This window comes from Saimiri boliviensis, chromosome 8, assembly GCF_048565385.1.
Source record: "Saimiri boliviensis isolate mSaiBol1 chromosome 8, mSaiBol1.pri, whole genome shotgun sequence".
Classification (NCBI taxonomy): domain Eukaryota; kingdom Metazoa; phylum Chordata; class Mammalia; order Primates; family Cebidae; genus Saimiri; species Saimiri boliviensis.
Genome location: NC_133456.1, coordinates 28,838,437 through 28,864,505, shown reverse-complemented (window position 1 = coordinate 28,864,505; position 26,069 = coordinate 28,838,437). Strand labels below are relative to the sequence as shown.

Here is a 26,069-nt window from a genome sequence, read left to right as displayed (position 1 = left end):
CCTCCTCCAAGTGACTTCGTGCATGTCTCTTGAGCAATACTTTTGTTTGCTTCTGTGAAAGGCTCAGCATGCTCTATATTCACAAATGGCTACCATTATCCACACTAGAAGAGGCGATCTGCGGTGGCACATAATTCAGACATCATTTCTGCTTGGCTTGGGGACATATCGTATGATTTTTGGCGGGAGAAAGCAGCAGATCACTCTCCCCACCAGTGTTTGTCTGGCAGGCCTTTCAAGTGAGCTCACAGGTGTCACCTAGGAGAACGTGACTCAGGAGCCTGCTGGCCACAAGAATGAAACACTGACCACAGCCACTCTGCAGTGGATCATTGCAGGCTGGCGGTGCTGAAATCTTGAGGCTCTGTCCCTAAGACCCTGCCCTCCTCCAGAAGTATCTGGGTGCCTTGCCCTGACCCGTCAGGACTGACGCTTGCACCAGTAAGAAAGTCTTCCTCTTTTGCAATCACTCCATCCTGTCCCAAGGTATGGTCCACATTCCTGCAGCTGACCCCTGGAGGTGTTGCCAGGACCAGCTCTTGCCCAGTGGCTTCTGGGAAAGTGGGCTTAAATGTGGCTTAGGTGTCCTTGGCATTGGCTCATCAGAACCTAGTGTCACGTATAGACCTCTTTTTATCACCAGGTTGTACTGAGCTCCTAGATGAGTGTGTGCTACACTAGTAAAGGAAGGATCTGATCCCAGCTGTCGTCAGCTCCCAGGTGGGGCACCAGGACAGGTGAACGTGGAGTCAGCAACATTGTTACTTATGTTAATTATAGGATTGTAATTGTTTATGCAATTTTCACAATTTATCCCAGAAAGGCATGAGTCAGAGACTTTCTTGAGGATCTGGCTGAGAGATTCTTGGAAGAGTAAGGTGTGAGGTGTAGATTGAAGGCAGGGTGAGTTGGGGGTTCTATGTCCAGGAGAAAGGCCCCTGAGGATGGTGAGATCAGGGGTTTCTGAGAAGGGCTGGGAGTATTCTTGCAGGAAGGAAGTCTCCATTCTTCCTCACCCCTGAGGGAAGATGGCAGAGGTGGCTCAGTGCTCTTGGGCACAGGTGTTTAATTTTTTGTTTTTGTTTTTTTTTTTTTTTTTTGCAGAGGCGGCAGCTGAAAATCACCTCAGGTTACTGTCTACAGTGGCCCAGGCAGTGAAAGGACAAGGCACCATCTGCTGGGTGGATTGTGGGTATGTCCTGGGGACATGGGCCATGGTGGCTGCTGGGCAGAGGGCACATGCGGCTTTGATGGGTGGGGCTGGGAACTGTCCCTTGATTAATAATCTGGGAGAGGGAATGCATTGGAAAGATTCCCTCTGGTGATACTTTGAGGTCACCTCCGGACTGGAAGAGGGAGTATCCGGCTTTCCGCCCCTTTCTTCCCAGCGCAGCCCCTTTTCTTTTCTTTTCCCATAGAGTTTCACTTTCTTCTGTTTTCTTGTGTTGCTTTCTTCAGTCTTCCTGGAGGGAGGTGAGTGGCAGAGGAGGCCTTCCTGTCTTGCAGAGGGTGGCCTTGATACGCAGAGAGGCAAGGTGATTTTCAGGGTTACCTAGTGGGGTTTGCCTGTGGTGAGTCTGCAGGGAGAACCATGAGCTCTACCCCCAACCCAGGTCATTACACTAGACATCTCTGCTGCCCACCATGCAATCAGTGGGTCGACCTACCTGTGCCTTGGCTCCTGAGGTGGCCCAGTCCTGTAAATGTATCTATTATGACCAGAGTCATAAGACCTGTTACTACCCTGCAGGTTAAGAGATTTTACGGCATCCACTCCAGTGTAATCCTCTCTCTATTCAGTCTGAGTTCTAAACGGCTACTTTACGAGTGAATTCTTGGGACACAACTGATTTATAAGTTGATGAACTCAAGTTTGTTCTGCCTGTGGTTAGAAAACATTGAAGCAGATTCATATTTTAACAAAGCACTGAGTGAAGCTAGGATAATAAGTCTTAGCCAAGTGGTATGTGCTGTATTGTGTGTGTGTGTGTGTGTGTGTGTGTGTGTGTGTGTGTGTTTGTGCACGCACGCGCCCGGCCTCATACTTCCAGATTCATTCAGATGGTAATGGAACAGAAAAGGCTACTCACTAGGCAGTAGGTGAGATCTTAGCCCTTGGCTAATTCTAGTTCATAGTTGGTCCAAAAATGTGCTTGCCTTCTAGACATCTCTCTTTCTCCCATATTTGACCAGCTGTGCTCTCTGTGACTGGCAAAGTGACAAAGCCTATTAGATGGAGGCAAGGCACTTTGGAATTTCCATATCTGAAGATGACAACAGTTCTGCCAAACCAGTGGAGGCTTATTGTAGGGAGTTCTTATGAGGCTTGTAGGTGGCAGAAATGGGCAGAGGAGCTTCGACTTAGTTGCTGCCTCGACCTGGGTCCATGTAACAGACATTACCGGGCATTTACTGCATTCTTTGAGAATACACAGTTGAACAACTGCATCCTCAAGGAGCTCAGTGTGTGAAGAGAAGGCACACACGTAGCCCAGTGATTACAACATCAGGTGAACGGTGCCAAAACCACAGACTATATGTATGGAGGGAGAGCCCCTCAGTTCTGCCTGGAAAGGTTGAGAAAAACTTTGCATTTGGTGCAAAGACCTCAGAGCACAATACCACGTGTTCACAGTGCCCCGGCTTTCCCTGCAGGCAGCTGCCTGTAGAGTGGGGCCCCCAGAACCGCCTGGAAAACATGCAGTGTGAGTTTCCTGAGTTAAATGGGGTCGGGGTAGTGGGTGAAGACAGACTACGGAGATTCAACTTCAGGATTCATGTTTGGAAACATGATGTCTGGAGTCAATAAAAGTGCCAATGAGAACATCCTGTGAATTTCGACATGCTCAAATTAAAATTGGGGCAGGGAAGCACTTTCGAGGTTGAAAGAGTTCACCTTAAGGCAGAAGGATGGACCATCCCATACAGTTGCCTCACTGTATTGAATTTATCCCTGCAAGAGGAAGTAGAAACTGAATGTCAAAACAGTATGGATAAGTAAGTGAATTATGGAACCAAAATGGATTAAGTTGGAAGCAGGAATATCTGGGTGTGAGTTTGAAATTAGAGGCAGGGTACAATATTTCCTGAGTAGCCCAAGGTTCAGAATTCTGGGCTGTGGGCCATGCAGGCCACTGTATGTGGCAGCTGTCACGGATCACTGTTAGAAAAGACGATCTCTATTTCAGCTCGGTCACTCCTGTTCCTAGACTTCCAAACTTGCCTGTAATCATTAGGGCATGGGGAGCCCGCATGATAGCTCCACAGAGCCCTGCAGTGACAGCTCTCGCTGTAGTCCTAAGTGTGTCCAATCTGTGTCTATGGGTCTATGAATGAGACACACCCAGGGATGGGCAGAAGTGCTGTTGAGAACTTTGCTTTCTGGTGCTGTCTGCTGAGGAGCGAGTAGGTGGCATGGGGCCATGTTCTCTTCTTTATCCTTGTTACGATGAAACAGCAAGTAGCCAGCCAGAGCTCGCCTCCCTCAAATGGGCCCTGATGAGGCCCCTGTCTCTCATCCTTTCCAGCTCTACTTCCTGCCCTGCCCGTGAAGGGTTGGTGGCTAGGATGGGGACAGGGCTTGAAGTGGGGGTGACCAGGAAGGTCAGGAGTGCACAGGCCACCCTGCTTTTCCCTTTAAAGGGTGGGTGAGGGGAACAGGGACCATCTGGGGTGAGAAAAGATGCTGCTCCAGTGTTGAGGTGTCTTTGCAGGTATGTGGAATAAGGGAGAAAGCCTTAGGCTTAGGAGCGGGCCTGGGCTGCCTGCTAACTAGTTAGTTAGCTGCACTGCTCGTTAGACCTGTGACACTGGGCAAGCCAGTCACCCGAGTCTCTTTTGTCAGCTGTGAAATGGGACAGCGATGTGCATTCTGCCTTGTTTCCAGGTCTGTGATAAGCATCGGGTAAAGGAAAGTTCTTTCGAGAATAGGAAATACAAGTTACACGTGAGACATCATTCTCCTGATGTTGTTTTTCACCTGGTCAGGGTTGTTCAGGAGGAAACTGCAGGGGAGGAATGGTGTACTTGTTCATTCAGCAACGATTTACTGGGTGAGGAGCCCTTGGTTCTTGTAAGGATGAACCTGAAGAAGGTTTTGGCCGTGTGAATGAGCCCCTGGCCATGGGTGTTTTGCTCTGACCCTTAAGAAGTACAGGGTGCAGTGGAATTTGTAGGACTATCGGTCAGAAAACCCAGCTTTGAGTCCTAGGCTCTGACATCAAATCGCTGTGGGGCCTTTGGCAAGTCACTGCCCCTCTCTGGGCTTCAGTTGAATCTTCTGGGAAATGTGGAGTTGAATCTTTCAGGTTACTCTCGTCTGTATAGAGCCTGCTTCAGAAAATGCCAGAAGCTGCCAGGCCCAGTGTTTGGGTTATAAGCATGGGGGTGGGCATTGCCTTCCAGTCTTTGAGGGGGGTCTTTTCCCCTTTGTGCGCCTCCCTCCCCATCCCCGTTTTGGAAGGGGCCGATCCCGTCTCGGAGGTCATCTCCTGTCCTCCTTTCTCTCCCCTTACGAGGTTTCTGTTCCCTTTCCCCAATCCTGTGTCCAGGACTCCCCGCCGCTCCCTGCTTCTGCCCCGCCCCACTCTTGTTTTTGAGACAGGGTCTCACGCTGTTGCCCAGGCTGCCGTGTAGTATCACAATCTCATTTCATGCAGACTCAGCCTCCGGGGCTGAAGCCATCCTCCCAGCTCAGCCTCCCCAGTAGCTGAGACCACAGGCACATACCACCACACCCAGCTAAGTTTTGTATTTTTTTTTGTAAAGGCCAGGTTTTGCCACATTGCTCAGGCTGGTCTTGAACTCCTGGGCTCAAGTAATTCACCTGCCTTGGCTTCCCAAAGTGCTGGGATTACAGGTATGTGTCACTGTGCCTGGCTTGTCCTTCTTTTGGCCTCTTTTCTCCTCTTTCCTTTTTATATTGATATTTCTTTTCCTTTTTAAAAAATATTTTGCTTTTCTGGCTCTTTCCTCCCTATTCCTCCATGTGCACCTGCAGGAACACACAAACACTTCTCCACTGGTTTTCTCCCTGGTCCCACGCCCTGTAACTTGTTGCTCTGGGGTGTCTCAAGGGTGTCTGGCTTCTGTCCAGGGTTTTGTCAGCTTTCCTTCCTCACTCCACTCCTGGCTCAGACCTCAACAGCCACGCTCAGTCTGGCTGGTGGTGGTTGTCCGGCTGTTAAGTGGGTTGTGTGCAGGAGTTGGTATTCCCCTCGTGCTCTGCCAGCTGGGCGCTGGGGCTTGGGCTTGGCATGGAGTGCTGCTGTCTGGGAAGTTGAGCTGGAGCCAGGGAGGAGCTGTGCCTGTTATGCTAATTCCTGAGGCTGTGTCTCGCAGGGGGCAAGGCTGTCCTATCAGGTGCTTGCTACTTTCTTTTCCTCAGGGCTTCAGGTCATTGCTTAACCACATTTGCTTTCCTCCCTGCTCTCCTCCCCATCTGCTTGATTTCTCTGGAGTGGTGACGGCTTCCCAGATGCAAGACTGGGGGCCTGCCAGGGTAGGCATAACATATTTTAAAGACTTATGTTTTCTCCTAAAAACTATCTGAATTTAGTATTTGCTCCTAAGCATGTTCAACATTCCTTACCATGGGGTAAAACAGACTCCCAGAAGAAGTGCTGTGTCTTGTGGCTTCAGATGCCTTCCAGCACCCCACCATGCACTCGATGGAGTGACATGGCCCCTTGAGGAGCAGAGCCTTAGAATTGCCGGGCTGGGAGGGCAGTGGAGGGGAGGCACCTTGCATGTCTGCAGAGGAACCATCTTCTTCTCCCTGTTTTCCACCACTCTTACTAACTGTGCTGTGCAATCCAAACCCTGTGATGTACCTTCTTGAGGCAGGTACCAAGGGGACCAGCCAGATCGGGGAGAAGGAACCCTGTTGTAGAGAGTCTTTCCTTCAGAGCGGGCTACGTGACCACCAAGGCCTGTCCAAGTTCAAGGCTCGGCTCTTTCAGGACTTCCCTCTCATGCCTCCCACCTCGTATTCTCCAGCCACGTTCTTTCACATTGTCCTTGGTACTTGGCATCAAGCAGTCACTCAGGATTTCTTGCTCAGCACTCACCCCCCATTTTCTTCGTGTCTTTGAAGTGAGGGTGCTTTCTAATTTTCTTTTACCTGTCCCCAGGGGATCACAGGTCCACCTGCTCAGAATCCTGCCGTGTTAGACCTGGCCAATGGGAGGAAGAGAGTGACCCCTTCTTTGATGGGGAAATGGAGCTAGAGAGGCTGGGGTAGCCATGGGCATAAAGTTAATGCCAAGACAGGTAGAAGCTCCTTCTGGTTTTCAGTGTAGCCTCCTTCCTACTACACCCGGAGGGGCTGAACATGGTCTGCTGTGGACATAAGAACCCCAACTGTGGCTGACTGAGGATCCGGTTGGGAGGTGAGGAGAGAGATGACGGGTTCAGAGGGTTCTTGTCTCCCTCTTTTGCCTCAGGTTCTGGCTCCTGGTTCATGTGTCAGGATATAAGGCAGCCTGTCTCGATGCTTTATTTAGTCTTACTTGACCCCATAGAGAAATCAAGCTCCATTCAGCTTACGTGGACAACTCCTGCATTTTGCAGCTCAGGAAACTAAGGGTCCTGCCAGAGGTCGCTAACGGCAGAGCCAGATGTTGAAGTGTCGTTCTAGCTGGCCATGGTGCTTAGGCTGGACTCGTGAAGCCCCACCCTCAGAGCCCCACCCCCGACCCTGCTGGCTTCCAGACCTTGTTTACTCTCTTCCTGCTCACACCCCCACTTTGATCCCTGGGTTCGACTCCCAGGAGTATGTCTCCAGTCTCTTGGATAATTATTACTGCACAGGAAAATCCAATAAATCCAGTACTGCACCGTGTACCTGCAGCCACTCCCGACCAGCAGCCAGCTGTCCCATGGTAGATTCAGACAAAAACACCCATGTGCATGCGTCCGTCTGGGTTGGGGTGTGGAGGGAAGTGTGTACAGGCCTCTGCCATATTTCCTTCTACATTCTCTGTGGAAGAGAGCCAAGCGAGGTGGGGAGGGATGGGATGGAGCAGATCGGTGACCTTGATGCCTCATTCCTTGGAACAGTGGTGAGTAAATGGGCAGAGAGATGGCTGGTTCCTACAGTATAGGGGCCAGGTGAGTGGCAGGACCCTCAGGTCTTTGCACTGCCAGCCCCTTCTCCATGACCCTTGGTGGTGTTCTCCATCCCCCTCAGTTTCTCAGTTCTAGCAAAGCATCTTGTTTCCCTGCTCACTCCTTTGTCTCCTTTCTCCCCTAGAACTTCAGTGATTAGTTGGGGGAGGGAGACAGTCGGTAGATCGATTAATTGTATTTAATCTCCCAACTCAGGTCCTTTTAAATCTCTGAGCTTGAGTAATTTTCTCCCCTACTTGAACTCTTCCGATACTTATTTTCTGTGCTGCACAGTGTGTGCACACATGCTTGCACACACACACACACACACACACACACACACACACACTCTCTGAGAGACAGACCTGTGGGAGGGAGGGAAGCAGTGTTGAGAGGACATTGTCAGGCATCGTCAGCTGGCAGGATTCCTGGAGCTCAATAGACAGAGCCCAGAGATCCCAGAAAGCCAGAAACACAGAGCCTCATCCCAACAGCAGCAAGAAAATGTCATTCATTTCAGCCATTCAGCCATTCAGTCAGGTGATTTATAGAGTGCCTACTGTGTGCCAGCTGCTGTTGTACCTCTGGGGAGATAGCTGCGCACAAAACCAAGCCCTTGGCTTCACAGAGCACATGTTTCTGATGGGGCAGGCAGTGGACAAGTTGGTCCTATGTTGATAAGCACCGTGGAGAGGAAGACAGCAGGAGGGGGAGTTTGGGAGTGCTGGAGCCAGCAGCCCTCGGGTCTTTGCCAGAAATGTGCTCAGACAGGACAGGAAGCCTCCTCCCCACTCACCCCTCAAGAGGAGAGAGAGTGCAGGGGATGGGAGAGGAGAGAATCCTTAGGAGTGTTACATAAGCTAACAAGGGAGGTGGCACAGATTCTGCAGTGAGGGCTCATGGGGTGCTTACTTAGCTGGAGTGAGGGCAGAAGGCTGCACACCAGGCTGAACCTTGGAGGCCACACTAAAGAACAGGCAGGGGTGCCCCTGTGCCCCCAGCTCTACCAGCCAACTTAGTTGGTTTGGAGTCTTGGTCCTAAGCCTGGGCCCTCAGGGAACCTAAGGCTGTCGTTGTGGGACTTTTTGGTGGAGGGGTTTCCCACAGAGTGGACTGGGATTGGCATGGGAATGAACCGAGCCCCGTGTTTCCTCCCTGCGCTTTGTGATAGTCATAGGCAGAGACTGCCAGCCAGGCTTGATGGAAGAGAGAGGGGTATCAGGTGGGGGGATTCCCCCCTCCAGTTGCTACCTTGCAGTGTCTGAGCCACCCAGGCAGGCACTGCAGGGTGAACAGAGAGCTGACGAGCAAGCCCTTCGCATGCTGCTGGTGCCAGGACGGGGGTGATGGTGCTGAGGGAGGCCGCACGCATCCCATCCCAGCCTTGGCTCCTGCCCCAGCTGCTGTTTGTTGTTGCAGTTGGGTGGACAGTAGGTGGTCACAGAAAGAACGGAGCACAGCAGAACGAAGGCCAACGAGGAAGGTGCCAAGTGAGTGGTGTGAACATCAGAGTCAAGCCCTCTGTCCTGGGAATTAACTTAAGCCGGGAAAGGGCATGTCGTTTGCAGTTGTTCTCAAACAGACCCCCTGCCTGTCAGTGCAGTGTCACCACGGAGCCCCTGTGGGAGGGGGCACATCTGAACTGTCATAGCAGTTGTCAGAAGAGGCCCATGTGGACCCCAGAGGGCTTTAGGATAAGAAAGTTTTCAGCAATGCCCGGGGCTGCCTTCTCCATTTGGAGAGCCCACTCCCAGCTTGCCCCTTCTCTCTGGAATCTCTCAGTCCTAAAATGTCCTTGCCACCTTAGGGGAGGACCTATTGCCCTGTCATTGGCCTTTCCTCTCTGGATTCCTCATGTATTTCATGAGTCCCCACTCTTTGCCAGGCCCGGGGCTGGAAGCTGCAGTGGCTGCAGCGATGGCCTGACAGCTGGAACTAGTACAGAGGAAACCCCTGGGCCTGGGGGAGGATGCGGGGAGGGAGACACTCCTCCTCTCTGACCCTCACACACCTCTCCAGTAAGACATGCTTCTTGAGTTGCACATTGCATCTTTACACTTAAAATGAGGTCCTGCATTTTTGTGCATGTCCATTGATGAGTGTTTTAGAATCGAGCTGAGTGTTTTAATTAGTCCATCTGTTTTGGGCTGGTGCACAGCTGTGTGAAGCTGATGGCTGTTGGTGGAGAGGAGGCATGTAAGCAACTGGGAGATACAGCTCCTTGCCTCAGGTGGCCGTTGTACCTGTCCCAACAAAAGTTCCCCAAAACATGACTCCGGCTGTGTAGTCCGTGGTGACCAGTGGGTGTTGGGTAGCCGAGACGCCCTCACTGAGTCCTTTCAGGGCTGGGGAGATGGCCCCCAACTAATAAGCAGGGCTGTCTGACTGGCTGAGTGCAAGCAGGATGGGGAAGCTGTGAGAGCAGGTCAGGTCTCTAAGGGGCTGGTGTAGGGCCCAGGGGAGCCAAACCTTGTAGAGGTAGGGGAGAGGCATATGAGCCAGTGAAGGAGCTCGTCTAATGTAGTGAGTGGTTTCTAAACTTGAGCACACATCAGTATCACCTAGAAGGTTGTTCAAATGAAAATCGCTCAAGAATCCCCAGGGTTTCTCATTTAGTGGGTCTGGGATGGGGCTGCTAATTTGCATTTCTAACAGGTTCCTAGATGACGCTGGTGCTACTGGTTGAGGGACCACATATTGAAATCCATTGTTCTAACAGGCAGGGCACCAAGGTGAGATGAGGTTGTACACAAGTGCTTTGCAGACAGGGAATGGCACCTGACAGGCATTTCCTATTGGAAGAGAGTGTAATATCCCAGATGCCAAGGGAGGGGCTTCTTAAACCACAGCCCTGCTCTGTCCTTTTGCCTTTTGTCAATACCTGGCCAGATTTCATAACTTCTTCAATATGGTAGCATGTTTCCCTCTTACCTTGGTCAGACAGTATATAGTAGATGGCCTATGTCAGAGCTCTAGAAACAAAAATCTTGCTTGTCCCACCCCCACAGAGATTCTGAATTAATAATCAGAGGAAGGCCAGGGCATCGATATTTTTAAAAACTTGCCTGTTAAATTTAAAGAGCGGCCACAATTGGAGTTTATTTTCTTATTACCATGGGCTGTCTACCCCCTAAGCTTCCGGGGCACTTCCTTTGTCTGGATCTGTCTGTGTTGCCACCCACGAGTCATGACACACCAGCTCCTGTTTGCTTGTCTCTTTCTTTTCTTTCTTTCTTTCTTTCTTTCTTTCTCTTTTTTTCTTTTCTTTTTCTTTCTTTCTTTCTTTTTTTTTTTTTTTGAGGCGGAGTCTCTCTGTCACCCAAGCTGAAGTGCAGTGGCACAGTCTTGGTTCAAGCGATTCTCCTGCCTCAGCCTCCTGAGTAGCTAAGACTACAGGCGCATGCCACCACGTCCAGCTAATTTTTGTATTTTTAGTAGGGATGGAGTTTCACCATGTTGGCCAGGCTGGTCTCGAACTCCTGACCTCAGAAGATCCACCCGCCTCGGCCTCCCAAAGTGCTGGGATTATAGGCATGAGCCACCATGCCTGGCCTCTGTCTTTCTTGATCAGCCCCTACTTGCTAGTCAGTCACCTTCCTCCAGTTCTCACAGCCCATCCATAGTAAGGCCTTCATCTGCTGTCGAGAATTCCAGGTTACCTGGCTTATTTCTTAGGACACCAGCAGATTTTGCTGTCAACACCTCTGTGAGGACTTCAGGTAATAAACAGTTCCCAACATTTGTGTCTTTCAGTGATGCAGAGAGCAGGAAATTGTGCAAAAAGATGAAAGTTGACCTGAGCCCAAAGGATAAAAAGGTCGAATTATTCCATTACCAGTAAGTACACATGGGCATTGCCAATTTCCAAGTAAGTGCCGAACGCTTTCATTGGTATTTTCACTGAACAGCAATTTTTAGTTAGATTAATTTTATTTCAGAATGGTTTTCTTCCTGTGTTTACAATTATTTCTTTTTAAAAAAAATCCTGAACTGCGTTCAAAAGCTGAATCTTATTAAGATGCTGCAGGAAACCAAAGGTATGTATCTTCACAACCATTCTTAAAGTTAACACATTTTTCTCCTCATTTGACAGGGATGGTGCATTTCATACTGAATATAACCGAGCTGTGACATTTAAGGTAAATTTACCTCCCTCGTTCTCAGCAGAGGTGGAGTCTAAATGGACGCACAAAGTCTGGCAGGTTTTCTCTCTGAGAAAAGAAAGAGCAGATTGCACAAATAGCTCTTCTAAATGACCTGAGAGATTCTTATCTCTAGAGCATATGTCAGCAGAATATCTGGAAAAGTTTGTAGCTCTTAACACATAGGATTGACCCAGCTTTGGAGATGAATTTGTGAATGTATTGGCAGCTGTCCAGTGAGGCAGGTGATGTCACCTCTCCCTCTGCCAAAGGCCCCTGAGTCTCCTTTTGCTATAGCTCCAAAGCCTTCCCCCTATTTCTGTGGTAGTGTCCACCCTTAGGCTGGATGGACGTACAGTGCCCACGTTAGCACAGGCTATTGCACATTGGCAGCTTGGCACCTTTGGGCCGATGCAGCTTTTTCCAAGTGAGATATGGGTATCATTGAGGAGTTCCCTGCTATCAATTCAGTTTAAAAGTAGATGGAAAAGCGTAAATGAAAAGAAATAGGAGATTCTACAATCACAAAGCAGCTGGCCCAGCCCTTAGTACTCCTGTACTGCAACTCTCCTCCTTCATGGTCAGCATTCCCTTCCTCCAGCCTGTCTTCTGCGTTCTGGTCCTGCGTTGGCTGAAGCCATATGTTTCTTTTGGTCCTGATGTGTTTGAACTCACTTCCTAACTCTCATCTTTCCCAAACTGGGTTGGACCCTGTACTCCTGTCTCTTTATCTGTCCCTCTTTCTCCATCTGTGTCTCCTTCCATTTTTTCCTATCTGTCCATCTGTCTGTGCAGCTGTCAGTGCCCCTCTCCCTCTGCCCTTCCTTCTTTCTTCTTCTGTCTCTCCCCACCATCTCTCCAGGTCATTTCTTGCTTATCCACTAACACTCATTCTTTTTTTAAGTTGCTACAGCGTTCACCTTATATAGGGACCCAGCCTGATTACTCATCATCTTAACACCTACTTAGACACTTAGAAAGTTCTTCCAACTAGAATTGCTCAGCCCTTCTTATTCCGTGTTAAGACGTCAATCGAAGTTGTTGGAGAGAACACATGTTCCCCAGGAACGAGGTTTAGTTGGGTGGGGTTGGGGAAGTGCTTATGCAGTGATGGAAAGAGGGCTGGGGTTTTGTTTTGTGGTTGGAGGTTGTGTATAATTTTATGTTTCACCGGGACCTCTGAGGAATCTGTCTTGGGCTTATGGAGCAGGGAGTTCTTAGTGGCTATTCAGAACTGGAGTAGCAGAAAAGGAGCAAGGAGGCCAGGTGGCCCCAGCATGCCACTGGGTGTCTGGGTGGGAGAGGCAGAATCCTGGCCTCGTCCCACTTCTTACAAGGACTGAGCGTGTGAGGTTGGCATTCTCTTGACCTTCCCGTGATTTCCGCATCAACAAGCTGAAGAAGCGGTTGAGCATTGCACAGGCCCTGAGTCTTCAGTTTCAGATGGAGAGAGAGAGGGCACTCTTAGTCCCAGCATCCCCAGGCGGGACTGGGGCAGAGGCCCGGGAGTTCTCCAGGGTAGAGGGAAGGTAACAGGATGGTTCCCTGACTGCCGATGCCTTCGGCCTTTTCAGCTTGACTGACTAACTTTCCATTCAGGGTTTCTCCTGGGACCCTGACTCCAGAGAGATGGAGGAGCCCTTGACAGGAGGGGCCCATGGCCTGCAGGCCCATGTTCTGGCTGTGGCGTTTGTCAACCCACACGGTTGGGCAGGAGCCTAGTCACAGTTGCTGTGCCATGGCACCTAGAGAGGTCACAGGCCAGATAAGTGAGGACTTAAATTACTTCAGCCCATTAGCGAAGAATAGGAAACTCAAAGTGAGGAACATCCTGTAAGCTGCCCTTTCCTTGTTAGCACATACTCCCCGAATCCTTACTACAGAAGTGGTGAGAGCCAGAGGTGCCACCTGGCAGTCTGAATTCAGATGACACGCTCATGATCTCAGGGCCTGGTAGCTGTGAGCCAGGATCACAGCCGTGAAGGTGTCCTAAAGGCCAGATGTGGTGTCAGACAGTGCCTGAGACTCAGAGCACCCCGAATAGGACAACTGAGGGTGGACTTCCAGGTGCTGCTCCCTGCAGACTTCACCCCTCCTGAGGTCTTGTCCAGTTAGATCAACTCGGAGAGAACGTTAGAGATAGGGTTATTCACTTAAACGAGAATAATCCTCACCTGAAAAACAATGTTGTGTGTATGAACATGTCAGTTGTTACATTAAAAGGCCATTTCTTTCCTTTCCCATCCACTGCTTTTTTTTTTCTTGATGCCAAGGTGGAGATGGGGGAAGGGGCTGGGCATGGGACCAGGAGCCGGGCATGGGGCCAGGAGCCCCCCAGAGCAGCAGTGCCTAACTTGTTCTGGGGTCCTGCTCCCACTGAACATCTACTGAACACAGACCTTCTCCCTGAAAAAGTATGTGTGCATGCAATCAAAGTCAATGTTTTCATGTGAGTCTGGGGTTTCACCAACTCCTGAAGTTTCTTGTGCACCCTAAGTTGAGAGCACCTGCACCAGGTATTTCTGGAACCCCAGGCAAGCGGAGGGGGCTACCCCTATGTCTCACATAGCTTGGTGGACAGGTGCCTCTGCAGCTGTGGGTGAGAGTGGGTGTTGGGAAGACCCTGACATTTCCATAATTCCTTATGTTGTCATGGCGAAGCCTTGACAAGGGACCGAGAAAGGGTGGATCCGCCTTTTGCTGTGGCAGAAATGGCTGTTCTCTTGCCAGGAGGCGTTTTACAGCTCCACTTGGACAGGCAGGAAGCACTACCTGAATGAAATTCTATAAAGTCTTGGCTGTCTCCCGTTCTCCTATAGCAGTTCTTTCCAAATAGAGTTTCCAGAAATAATAAGCCTTACTAAGGCTTATTATTTGTGACCAGTGGATGGGCTGAATGCACACCCTTACTATTATAGAAGAGTACTTACCTTTCTCACCTCAGGCCTCCCCATCTCCCAACACACACACACACACACACACTCACTCACATACTCAGGCCTCCCTATCTTCCAAAATACACACACACACACACACACACACACACACACACACACACATAAACTCTCAGGCCTCATTTCCCAAAACATACACACACACACACACACACACACACACACACACATACACACTCAGCCCTTCCCATATCCCAACACACACACACACACACACACACTCTCTCTCTCTCTCTCTCTCTGTCTCTCTCTGTCTCTCTTTGTCTCAGGCCTCCCCATCTCCCAACACACACACACACACACACACACACACACACACACACACACACACACACACATACACACGCACACGCACTCACTCAGTTCAGCATCTGCTCACTGGAGCGTGGTCAAAGTGGACAGAAGTAACAGTCTGGCTGGGATCTGGTGCCTGTTCCTGGCTCTCACAGACTTTGAGCACCGTCTCTCAGAGTCACTGAGGGGAAAGGGAGTGTTGCTTCTGCCCTGGACCAGTGAGACTGGCAGGGAGTACGGATGAGGGTGGAAGGACAGTGCCTTTCTTCTCTGCCCCTGTGCATCTTCCCCAAAGCGAGTGGAGGTTTGAGTCATTGTACACAACAAAGGCCAGCAAAGCCCTTTATTTGTAAGGACTTTCTCAGATCTTCAATCCAGGCAGTCCAGAAGAGGGGCCCTCAGGAAGAGAAGTACAGCAACAAGCATGAGGCCACATTGGTGACCACCCTGCCTGCCCTGGGGGCTTCCCAGCCTGGACCGCGCTCATTCATATACAGCAGAGGATAATCAGGATTTAATCCAATGAAAACCACTTTAGATCATGAAATACCAAGCAGGTTGTAAGTGTGTGATTATCTGCTTATGAGATGACAGTTTTAGTGGCTGCAGGTGTGTGGAAATGTCTCCTTTGGACAAGACTAAGACCATTATTCCATTAGTCAGAAGGACTTCTTGGAGGAGATGAGGTTTAGTAGAAGCATCAGTGTGTCTCTTTAGTAGAAGCATCAGTTGGTTTGAATAAGCCAACTCATTGTCTCAAATTTTCTCTTTTCTGTCCATGAAGATGCATGGTAGGTATGGATCACCTGACTGGAGTGAGCAAGGTGTCTTGTGATTGGAAAAGCCTGGTGGGAGTGGTGGAGGCACATTTTTGGGGCACTTAGCCATGATGTCAATGGACAGTGGAAATAGCACAGTCTCCAGGCTTATGCTACATGCATCCTGAGCCCAGCACCTGGTGTGCCCAGGTCTCCAGGCAGGGAAGCAGGAAGATCCCTGATTCCACCACCTCCCTCTTTTCAGGGCTAAAATGCATTTTCTCTTTCTTTTGTCAGTCCATAGTGGCCTTTTTGAAGGATCCCAAAGGGCCTCCACTGTGGGAGGAAGATCCTGGAGCCAAAGATGTTGTCCACATTGACAGTGAAAAGGTAATGTATTCCCTATCAGTTCTCATGGATGCTGGAAGCTTTCCTGGTACCAGGGCCTCCCAAGGAGAGAAGCCCAACCAACTGAGAAATGGGAATATTCCAGGATCACTTGGACTTTCCTCCAGGGAAGCTAGGCCAGGACCGTAATATTTGATTCCCCTTCCCAGCTCCATGTTGTAACCAGCAGAGATCACAAGTTGCCTGAGAATTTTCTCCATTCTTCACCTTCCTTATTTAATGTATTTGAATATGTTTAGATTTTCCATAGGTGCATATAGATTTAAGTGTTCTTTCTCTATTATGTAATCCAGAGGTTGCTAGGATTGGCTTTACATCTTGTTTTTTGTTTTTGTTTTTGTTTTTTTAAAGAATAATCTTAGAGATTTGGGTTAGATTCCAGAGACTTGAGGCAGATCTCTGCAACTCTGGATCATTCTATAGCTTTGAACCAATTATCTACCCTCTTATGCTTTGAGTTCCAAATTTGACCAGTGGTGGAGGTAGACGATAGTCTTTATTAGTTCTTGAGTATTTAACAAAAGTTATGACACACTGGTTGCTGTGGGTGGCACGTGCCTGTGGTCCTAGCTACTTGGAGCTGAGGCAGGAGGATTGCTTGAGCCCAGGAGTTCAAGGGTAGCCTGGTCAACATAGCAAGACCCCATCTCTAAAATAATGAAGAGTGCAAAAGCTGTGACACACATTGCCCCTCCATCCACAGCCTGCCCACCTGACCTGAATGTGCATCTTTAGCCATGTGCATCCATGTTTGTATGATGCCTTCACTTAGGATGGGCAAGAACTTCTCTACAATGGTTCAGATGGTCTGGGAGGCAAGCAGTGCTTTTTGTAGTTGGAGGGAGAAGGTTCATTCCTATCTCGATAAAAGAAAACATAGGTTTTGTCTTTCTCTTCCTTCTCTCCCTTTTCCTTTAAAATTGTTGACTCTTTTTTTTGTTTTTAGAGTCAGGGTCTCATGGTCACCCAGGCTGGAAGAGTACAGTGGTGTGATCATAGCTCACTGTAACCTTGAATTCCTGGGCTCAAGCAATCCTCCTGCTTCAGCCTCTTGAGTAAGTGGGACTACAGGCGCATGCCACCATGCCCGGCTAGTTTTTAAATTTTTTGTAGTGATGGGCTGTCACTGTGTTGCCCAAGCTGGTCTTGAACTCCTGACCTCAAGCAATCCTCCTGCCTCAGCCTCCCAAAGTGCCGAGATTACAAGCATGAGCCTCTGTAACTGGCCAATTGACTGTACTCTTAATGCTTGTTAACCTAAAAGAAAATGATGGCTTTTTTTTAACTTTCTGGAGAAAGATAAAATGTGTAATCATTGTGGGCCAACCAAGTGGATCAGTGGTGATTCAAATTAAGGGCTGGGCACAACATTCTCTGGGATAGAAAGAGCCAGTATTGTCATCTTGAATATGTCTTTTTATTTATTTATTTATTTTGGAGACAGAGTCTCACTCTGTTGCTTAGGCTGGAGTGCAGTGGCACAGTCTTGGCTCGCCTCAGCCTTTGCCTCTGGAGTTCAAGTGATTCTCTTACCATGGCCTCCCAAGTAGCTGAGATCACAGGCATGTGCCACCATGCCCAGTTAATTTTTGTAATTTAGTAGAGATGAGGTTTCACCATGTTGGCCAGGCTGGTCTGGAACTCCTGACTTCAAGTGATCCACCTGCCTCCGCCTCCCAAAATATTGGTATTACAGGTGTAAGCCACTGCATCTAGCCTCAAGAAAGTCTTTTAAAAGTGGCACATGTACCAAGAGCCATGGAAATACAAACAGCCTAAACAGAGTGCTGCTCCTGTGATAATGAATGTTTACAGCTTCTCTGGAAAGTGATTGCCTGGCACCTTCCTCCCCAAATACCATGTCCTGAACTTCCTAAGGTTGTTCTTCTGTAACTGCAGGAATATTAAGCAGAAATAGTTCTTTCATACCTGTAGGGAATCCTCTCATCCTGATTTGTGCTCTTTTCTCTCCTATGGAAGTAAGAGGTATAGCTGCTTTTCTGCTAATAGAATGTCCACATAAATAATGAAAAGTTCCAAATTCAAGTTTGAATTGCTGATTCAATTTGTAGGCTTGGAATTTCATACTTTGTGAAGGTAATTAATCTTTGAATATAATATCTGTTATTATGCATCTTTGAATGTAATATCTGTTATTACTCAAGATATGAAACCAAATTGCTGTAGGCTCAATAAAATCTTCTCTTCTCAGATCTTTTACTAGCTTATATCTCCAGAAATCTCAAAAGATAATTTTAGAACTGTTTGCATCCTGTACCCCTAGTTAGGGTAAATATCTTGTTTACTAATTTTGTTTGAAAATTAGTGCCTTAACCCTCTAGTTATGTAAACAAGGGTAAACTTTTCCAGAATTTATTCTAAAATGTTTTGGATATCCACAAAATTTAATCTTTTTTTTTAACTGAAAAATTTTAAGTTAATGCACATTCATTGTTGAAAATTTAGAAAATACATCTTTAGCATAAAGAAAAAAACCAAATCACCCCACACCTTTTCATTGAGAGAGATGCCTGCTGACATTTTTGTAATCTCCAGGTTTTCAAGGTAATATGTACATTATGTTTTTACTCACAAAGATGTCATTGTATTTTATATGCTGTTTTGTAACTTGCTTCCCACCCCCACAGTGCACCGTGCACATCTGATTGTGACATTAAACACCTTCTTCTTCAGTTTTAATGATGCAGTGGTATCCCATTGTGCGGGATGTGCCATCATTTATGTACCTAATGCCTTCTTCCTGCCAGAAAGCTGCATTTTGAAATTTTCTTATTTTCCTTATTATTCAAAAGAGAAAACCCTCTCATTTACTTCTCTGAAAAGTGGTTGAGCAGCTTAATAAAAATATGCTTTATCATCGTGCTTCACTGCAGTCCTCGATAGAGTTGCTTTTCCCCATCCATCATTGCAGTCCTTGATAGAGTTGCTTTTTCCCGTCCATCATTGGCTCTCGTTGGAAGCAAAGTCTCTCCACCCTGCCCACACACTGAAGTCTACATGAGCACTGTGTGGCCATTTGTCTTTTTGCCTTTATTGTGTGCAGCTAACAAATCATTATGTACTGCTTAATAACATGCCTGGCACTGTTCTAAGGGTTTAACAAATCCATTTTGCCTGTAACCCCCTGGAGGGTGGAGCAGCCCCCCTCCTCTGCCCTGTGTGCTCTGTGGACTCCTGGGGGCCAGGATGGTGGTGGCAGAGCTGGAGCATGGGAAGAGATTAGCAAGAGATTAGCCGGTATGGGTTAACCCCTCTTCCCACAATGAGCAGATCCCCATCTGGCCAAGCCGGGCACACATGAAAACAGCCACCCGCCCCACAACAAAACCGCTGCGTAAGTCACAGAAGGGGCAGCCTCTTTGACAGCGTCATGGAACAAAAACCGCTCTTTGCCGTCTTTGAACTGTTCAGGTGGAGCTGAAAGGAAAGCCAGCAGCCTGGTCCTCACGGCTCCCTCTCGCCAGGTGGCCAAAGCCATTCGTTAGCTTGGGGCCTCAGTGTTCCCATCTGCAATAGGCAAGGGTGGTCTCGAATACGTTATCTCTGAGGTTCCTCCAGCTCCTGACCTGCCTCGGCTCGGCCCCCACCCGCAAGTCAGCCGCCAGCCTGTGCTTTCTGAAGTGCCCACTCCTGCTCCTCTCCCCGTCCCCACCCTTCTGGATGCAGCAGGGGCAGGGAAGGGGTCTCATCCTGTTGTTGTGCTGTGTGTGAGCTGCTGGTATTCTCTTTTTGTGCCTCAGGACTTCAGACGGCTCTTGAAGAAGGACGAGAAGCCGCTTCTGGTCATGTTTTATGCCCCCTGTGAGTGAACTTTCTCCCTTGGGCCAGAGCTGTTTTTTTAATCTCTTTGTGGGCGGGGAGGTGGGTAGGGGTTGTGGGTGGGGCGGGGGCGGGGGTTGTGGGGGACTGGCCCGGGTCCCTCGCTTAGAACATTGACTCTCATCTCTCCATCTGCGCCTCTTTTCCTTCGTCTTTGCCTTTTCATCTGGCTCCTCCCCGCCTGCTGTCTGCCCTGCACTCTGTCTCCACTAGAATGTGTGTTTTTCAGCCCTCTTTATCCAGAGCTCCACCCAGTCTGGTCAGCTCCATCTTCCCCAGCCATGTCCCGTTTCCTGCTGGTGGTGCCATGCCTTGGTGCAGGTCACCCTGTGGCTGTCCTGCCACCCGTCAGGCATGGCATCATGCTGCAGAGCCTGGCCCACCTCTAGGGGCAGCGGCTGGTCCAGCTCTAGTTCCTGCACCCTCTGCTGGTACCACCTGGGAGGAGCAGGGGACCAGGAGCAGAGAGAAATGGGTTCCAGGATTTGGGTTTAGTCCCTGTATGAGGCAGGGGGATGTGGGAGATAGCAGGAAGATCTTTGAGATGACAGCCCAAACACATGGGTTCGAATCCCAGCTGTGCCACCAGTGAGTCGGGTGAGCTTGGCCAAGCCCTTCGCCTCGCTAGGCCTCAGTTTCTCCATCTGTAAGAGAAGGGACTGGATCACAGCAGTGGTTTTCAAACTTTTTGATGGAATTTCACAGAATTAAAATGTTTTATATTGCCACCCTGTACTAGAAGTATATATAAATTATATGCAAATAAGCTGAAACAAAAGTTTCACAGAACACACTTGCCCTTACTATTGCCATCTGTTGTTTACCAGATGTAATGCCCACTATTTTCTGTTCTGTTTTATTTAAAAATTATCGGTTATTTCTACTGCTTCATAACCCTCTGACAAAGGGTCAGCAAATTATGGCCCATAGGCCAGCTGCCTCGTTTTGTAAAAGTTTATTGGGATCCAGCCATGGCTCTACATTGGCTAGCAACAGAGTTCAGTACTTGTGACAGAGACAGTGTGGCGTGCAAAGCCTCAAATACTCACTGTCTGGGCACCTCCACAGTCTAATGGGTTCCCAACCAACAAATTGAAAATAACCCTGGATTTGAGCCTGGCAAGGCCCTTTGTGCTGCGCCTCGGGGAACTGCATCTGTCCTTCACGAAGCAGCGATGTCAGTGTCTCCCTGAAGGCTGGAGTGACAGAGGGGCTGTACATGATGCAAGCAGGTGTGCCCAGGTGTGTGTGGCTCAGGAGGATGTCATAGGCTCTGGTTTGTCGTAGCAAACCAGAGTTCTGTTTGCTCATGAAAGCCCATCTTGAATCCCACTTCCTGAGAAGTTCTTTAGGTAAAGTCTGGCTCTGTCTGCACCCTGGGGATGATGCCCCCACCCCCTCAGCCGGATGCCCTTCTGTGGTGCTCTGGTGGTTCTGCCTGACTTGATCCAGTAGCTTATTTGCCATGACAGCAGACTTTCCCCAGCCCTGGTATTTTTTTGTTTGTTTGTTTGTTTGTTTGTTTTTTGTGACAGTCTTGCTCTGCCACCCAGGCTGCTGGAGTACAGTGATGCCATCTCAGCATACTGCAACCCTCTGCACCCCAGGTTCAAACAGTTCTCCTGCATCAGCCTCCCAGGCAGCAGGGACTAAAGGTGCCCAGCTAATTTTTGTATTTTTAGTAGAGATGGGGTTTCACCATGTTGGCCAGGCTGGTTTAAAACTTCTGACATCAGGTGATCTATCCCCCTCGGCCTCCAAAAGTGCTAGGATTACAGGCGTGAGCCACCACACCCGGACCCCCACTCCTGTTTTGATTGCTGGGAGTTTTCCAGCTCCAGCCTCCTCCCCAGGCCTCCTTGCTGCCCCCAGGGCTGTGCTCGTCTTTGGGAGGAGGCCCTGGTGCCTCACTTGCTGTAGATCCAGCTCTGACCTGAATGGTAGCTACTTTACCCTCACTCCTCCTCTTTATTAATGTTCATTAGTTGGTTTCACCCCTTTTTGTTTCTTCTTGGAGGAATATTATTAAGTACTCAGCTGTGAATTGCTTTAGTAATTATCCTGCCCACATAGCCCCTAGAGGATGGGCCTTGTTTGGTGTATCTTAAAGCCCTTCAGGACTCAATACATTGTTTAAATGAAGCTATAAAATGGAGTGCCACAAGACAGGATCCAGGTGTAACCAGGCAGGTCTCTAGTTATTTATAAGTAGTGCGCTGGAGCGTTGCACCTGTGTTCTGTGCCCTCTCCCCGCCCTGCATCCAGGCTGTGTGGCAGTGTGCTCGTCCCACTCTGCACAACAGACATGTGAGCAGTTATCTTTATAGACGAGAAAGCTGGGGCAGGGAAGTTAGTACCTCACAAAGCTTACTGGTGGTAGGGGAGGGAGGAGAAAACTCGGAGGTTAAGTTAAACTTTTGGTGGAGGGTCAGATCAGTTGGACTCCCAGGGGTCGAGGAACTCAGGACTCTTTTTTTTGATTATGTACGTGTATATGGTGTTTTAAAACATGAAACAAACTTGTGCTTTTGGCACTCTAGTCTAATCATGCCATGGTGGCATCTTAATTCAGCTGATTCTTGGGATACCCAGCAGTTCCCTACTGGGACGTCTGTTAGGACTCTGTGACCCTTTGGTCACATATGGGGTGAATGGTCCCAAAGGCAGTGGGAACCTTTGGCGGTGACAAGGAACCTGGCTCCCCAGGATCTACTGCTTTATTCGGGAGATGTTTGCTCACTGAATTAATGAGAAAATAAAAAGGTTGACTACTCTGACTTTTGGGGTTTGAGAGTGATAATTAGTCTTACTTCTCCCCCTGCCTCCCAGTGATATCAGCTGGAAGATGAACTCAGAAATCACAGGGCCAGCCCTATTTTTGGTAAAGTTAAATTGGAAACTGGCTTGGCCTATGGTTTCCTGCTCCTTCTCTGTCACTTCTCCCCCCAGCCAATAATTTCTCCGCCCAGTGCTGGTGGCCCTGCCCTCAGGGACAGCTGGCCGACCCATCCCCTGTTTCGGTGTATTGCTGCTGCAGGCTGCAAACAGGCAGAACAGGAAGAGAGAGGCCACACCTGAGGATTCTTGGTAGATGAATATGGCCCAGCGGGTGTCAGACTCAAGTCACTGAGTGAAGAATGAGTGAGAGGCTGCAAGTGTCCCCCCTTATTTTCCCTCCTGGGGATGGAGTGACATTCTCTTCCCTCTGTGGAAGTGTTTCCCCCACCACGGACGGGGAAGCATGCTCTCAGGCCTGGTGTTGAACTAAGATGTTTCTGCAGGCACTGAATGTTCCCCGGCTCTGTCCACACCTGCGGGGTACCTATTCCCACTGCACAGTTAGGGAAGCCGAGGCTTGGAGAGCCCAGGGCACTTGCCCAGGATCACCCAGGCAACGGGGATCATGGCGAGATGCAGACCTCGGTCTCGGTCTTGTTCTTCCCAGAGCTGAGCTCCTTCTTCTGCGCCACCTGCAGCCTCCTATTTTCTACCCGTGACCTCCCCCTGGAGCATTGTTCCTGCTCTACTCTCTTCTCTCTGAATCCCCACAGTGAGGACAATGCCCCTGACAAGTGTCATTCCTTTTTTTATGCCCCTGGTGGTGTTCACCTTTTGGTGGCAGGTCCCAAGGAAAGGCACCTCTTATCTTCTGAGGGCAGGTGCAGCGGGCTCACACTGCAGGCTGGCCTCAAAACAGCCCCTTCTCTCCTGCCAGGACCGATGGCAGAACTTAAGCCCAGGGATCACGTACTGGGTTGTGTGTGAGTCCATCTGTTAAACAGGAATGTCAGGAGGGGGCTGCCGGGCACTTTGGGAGACTCATGGCCAAATAGGCCTGGTGCTGGGGAGATTCTGGTGGCCCAGCAGAAATGTTGGCCTTCTGGCTTCATATCCTGCCTAGGTGTCAGCTAAGCATGGATTGGAGCTGGATTGCCTTTCGCCACGTGGCCCCTGTGCCCACTATGCCAGGCTGAGATGAGAACCAACCTGACACATGGTTCCAGGCAGCTTTGGTTCCTATGGTCTTCAGATGCATCTTAAACTCTGTTTTGTAGCAGAGGAAACTGCTCCTGTCCCGCGAGATCAGTACTGAAACGTAGTCTGCTCTGGTTTAAGGGAAGGAGTTTAAGGTCACTCTGTGGAGTCCCCGACTAGGAAGTCTGGGTCCCAAACATCCACTATGGCTTCACAGTGAACCCAGGAGTTCAAGACCCCCAACCAAGGCTGGGGGTCTTCACCACCAGGAGAGGGGTGTGACCATGGTGTGCCACAGAGCCCTGGAGGGCTGATCCAAGGCCATCTCAGACAGAATCCTCTGCTGTCAGAGCTGGAAGGGGCCTGAGGTTGTGTGGTTCAGCCCCCCTCATCTGCCAGAAGAAACAGCCCAGGAAGAGGACGTGACTTCTCAAGGCCTTCAGCAAGTTGCGTGAAGATCAGAGCCCGTGTGGCATCCAGAGTCCTGGTCTGTCACTCATCCCACGGGCCAGAGCCGGTGCTGTTCACGCTCAGCCTGCCTCTGGTCATTGCTTAATTATCATTGTTAATGAAAGAGAAAGGAGGCCTGGAAATACCAAAAGTGATTGTATTCATGGTCACACATTTTTTTTCATAATGGCATTTGACTCTGGCTCATTTGCAGGCCTTTCCTGGGCAGTCAGGGGCGCTTTTCACTGTGCGGGCAGCAATTGCTGTCTTGACACCTGTACTGGGTTTCTGAATTTCTTTTGAGCTCATTATCAGTACTCTGGACTCTGCTCTTCTCCCTTGGTGTCATGCTTGTTTCTTCAGTCCATCGTTTATGAGTGGCTGCTGGGCAGTGCCTTGTTTTGCGCCACCGAGACTGTAAACCCTTTGGGGGCTGGGACTCCCGCCTCCTGTTCCTTTTGTGTACCTGGGATCTAGAATGGTCCTGAGCTTCTCAAGGCTGAATAAGTGCTTGTTGGGTAGAGGATGGCCATGGGGAGGCAGGGCAGGGTGCGAGGGCCCCGCCATCCCCGTAACTAGATGTGGTCTCTCTCCTGCCTGTGACCAGGGTGCAGCATGTGCAAGAGGATGATGCCACACTTCCAGAAGGCTGCGACTCAGCTACGAGGCCGCGCTGTAAGTGAGGCGCCATTGTCCAGCAGGGCTGGGCCACTCTTGGACTTGGCAGGGGAAGGGTGCTGCGTCGGGGGTAGGGGGCAGGTTTTGAGATGGTGAGGATGATTGACCCTGCTGTCTGGGCCCTTGCTGAATCGAAGCCTTGCATGAAGCTCAGAAGCCTGTTCTCTGTGAAGGTTGAGAACTCTGCCAAGTTGCTGGGACCGGGAGAGTTTGACACCTGCCAAAGGCCAGTGATGAAATAGGACACCAGCAAGATGCACATGTGGCATTGTCAGGGAGCCAGGGACCAAAGTCAGAACATCGTGGATCCAGAATTTTGAGACCTGGGCTCCAAGTGAGCTGAGGCAGCTGCTGTGGAGCCCAGTGGCAAAGAAGAGGGTGCGATGACCTTAGGGGTGGACCAGAAGCATAAAGCGGGCTCACACAGGCAGCGCCTTATCCAGGCTTCCCAGGCTCTGTGGTTCCTGTAGGGCGGGTAGAATGGTGGAAACCAGAGTCGGAGGAAGTAGATCTGGATGGGAGTGAGAGACCTGGAAATTCAGGCATTCTTCCAGGAGGGAGTGTAGGGAAGAAGAGGCAGATTGGAGACACGTGTGTTCTAGGGATGCCTCCCTCTAGGGAACAGGAGGAGAAAGAGAAGCCACTAAGGAAATGGGCCTTCAGAGAAGTAGGAGCAGCTGGGATGGGGCGGAGAGGTAGGAGGGAAACCTGGAGTGTTCAGGGGGAGAAGAGAGCAGGGAGGGGATCAGACTTTACCCAGAACGGCCAAAAGTCGGTCACCAAATGCTCCCTGCTACCTCAGTGTTCCTCCACCCTGCCAGGCTTTTTGGTTCTCTGCCATGTGTCTATTATTTTTTCATTGTGGTAAAAAACATGTAACATTACATTGACCATCTTAGCCATTTCTAAATGTACAGTTCAGTGTCATTAAGTATATTTACATTGTTGTGCAACCTTTCTCTAGAACTTTTTCATTTTCCAAAACAGAAATTCTATATCCACTAAATACGAATTCTGCCTTCCCACCTCACCCCTGCCCTTGGTAAACTGCCTTTCAACGTTCTGTTTCTATGTGTGTGTCTATGTTTATATACATAGTTTGTCTGTTTTAGAGACAGGGTCTCACTATGTTGCCCAGGTTGGATATGAACTCCTGGCTTAAGCAATCCTCCTGTCTTAGCCTCCTGAGTGGCTGAGACTTCAGGTGTATGCTATCTGGCCTGGCCTATTTCTATGATTTTTGACTATTTTAAGTACTCATATGAGTGGGATCTATAGTATTTGCCTTTCTGTGACTGGCTTATTTTGCTTAGCATCATATTCTCAAGGTTCATCCATGTAGCGTGTCATAGGATTTCCTTCTTTTTTTAGCACTGAATTATATTCTGTTGTATGTACCTACCATCCCATTTTCTTTATACACTCATCTGTTGATGAGTTGCTTCCAGCTTTCTTGGCTGTTG

General features: G+C 49.4%; 1 protein-coding gene across 2 annotated transcripts in view; it reads left to right on the top strand.

Moving 5' to 3' along the window:
* Positions 1-26,069, top strand: part of PDIA5 (protein disulfide isomerase family A member 5) — a 127,345-nt gene that overhangs the window by 23,307 nt on the left and 77,969 nt on the right. For both annotated transcript variants that reach the window (XM_074404235.1, XM_003941662.4), the window contains exons 3-8: positions 1,105-1,192; positions 10,861-10,944; positions 11,201-11,246; positions 15,553-15,645; positions 19,425-19,485; positions 24,536-24,603. In XM_074404235.1, coding sequence (XP_074260336.1) covers positions 1,105-1,192; positions 10,861-10,944; positions 11,201-11,246; positions 15,553-15,645; positions 19,425-19,485; positions 24,536-24,603 — 440 coding nt within the window. The remainder of the gene's footprint in view (positions 1-1,104; positions 1,193-10,860; positions 10,945-11,200; positions 11,247-15,552; positions 15,646-19,424; positions 19,486-24,535; positions 24,604-26,069) is intronic.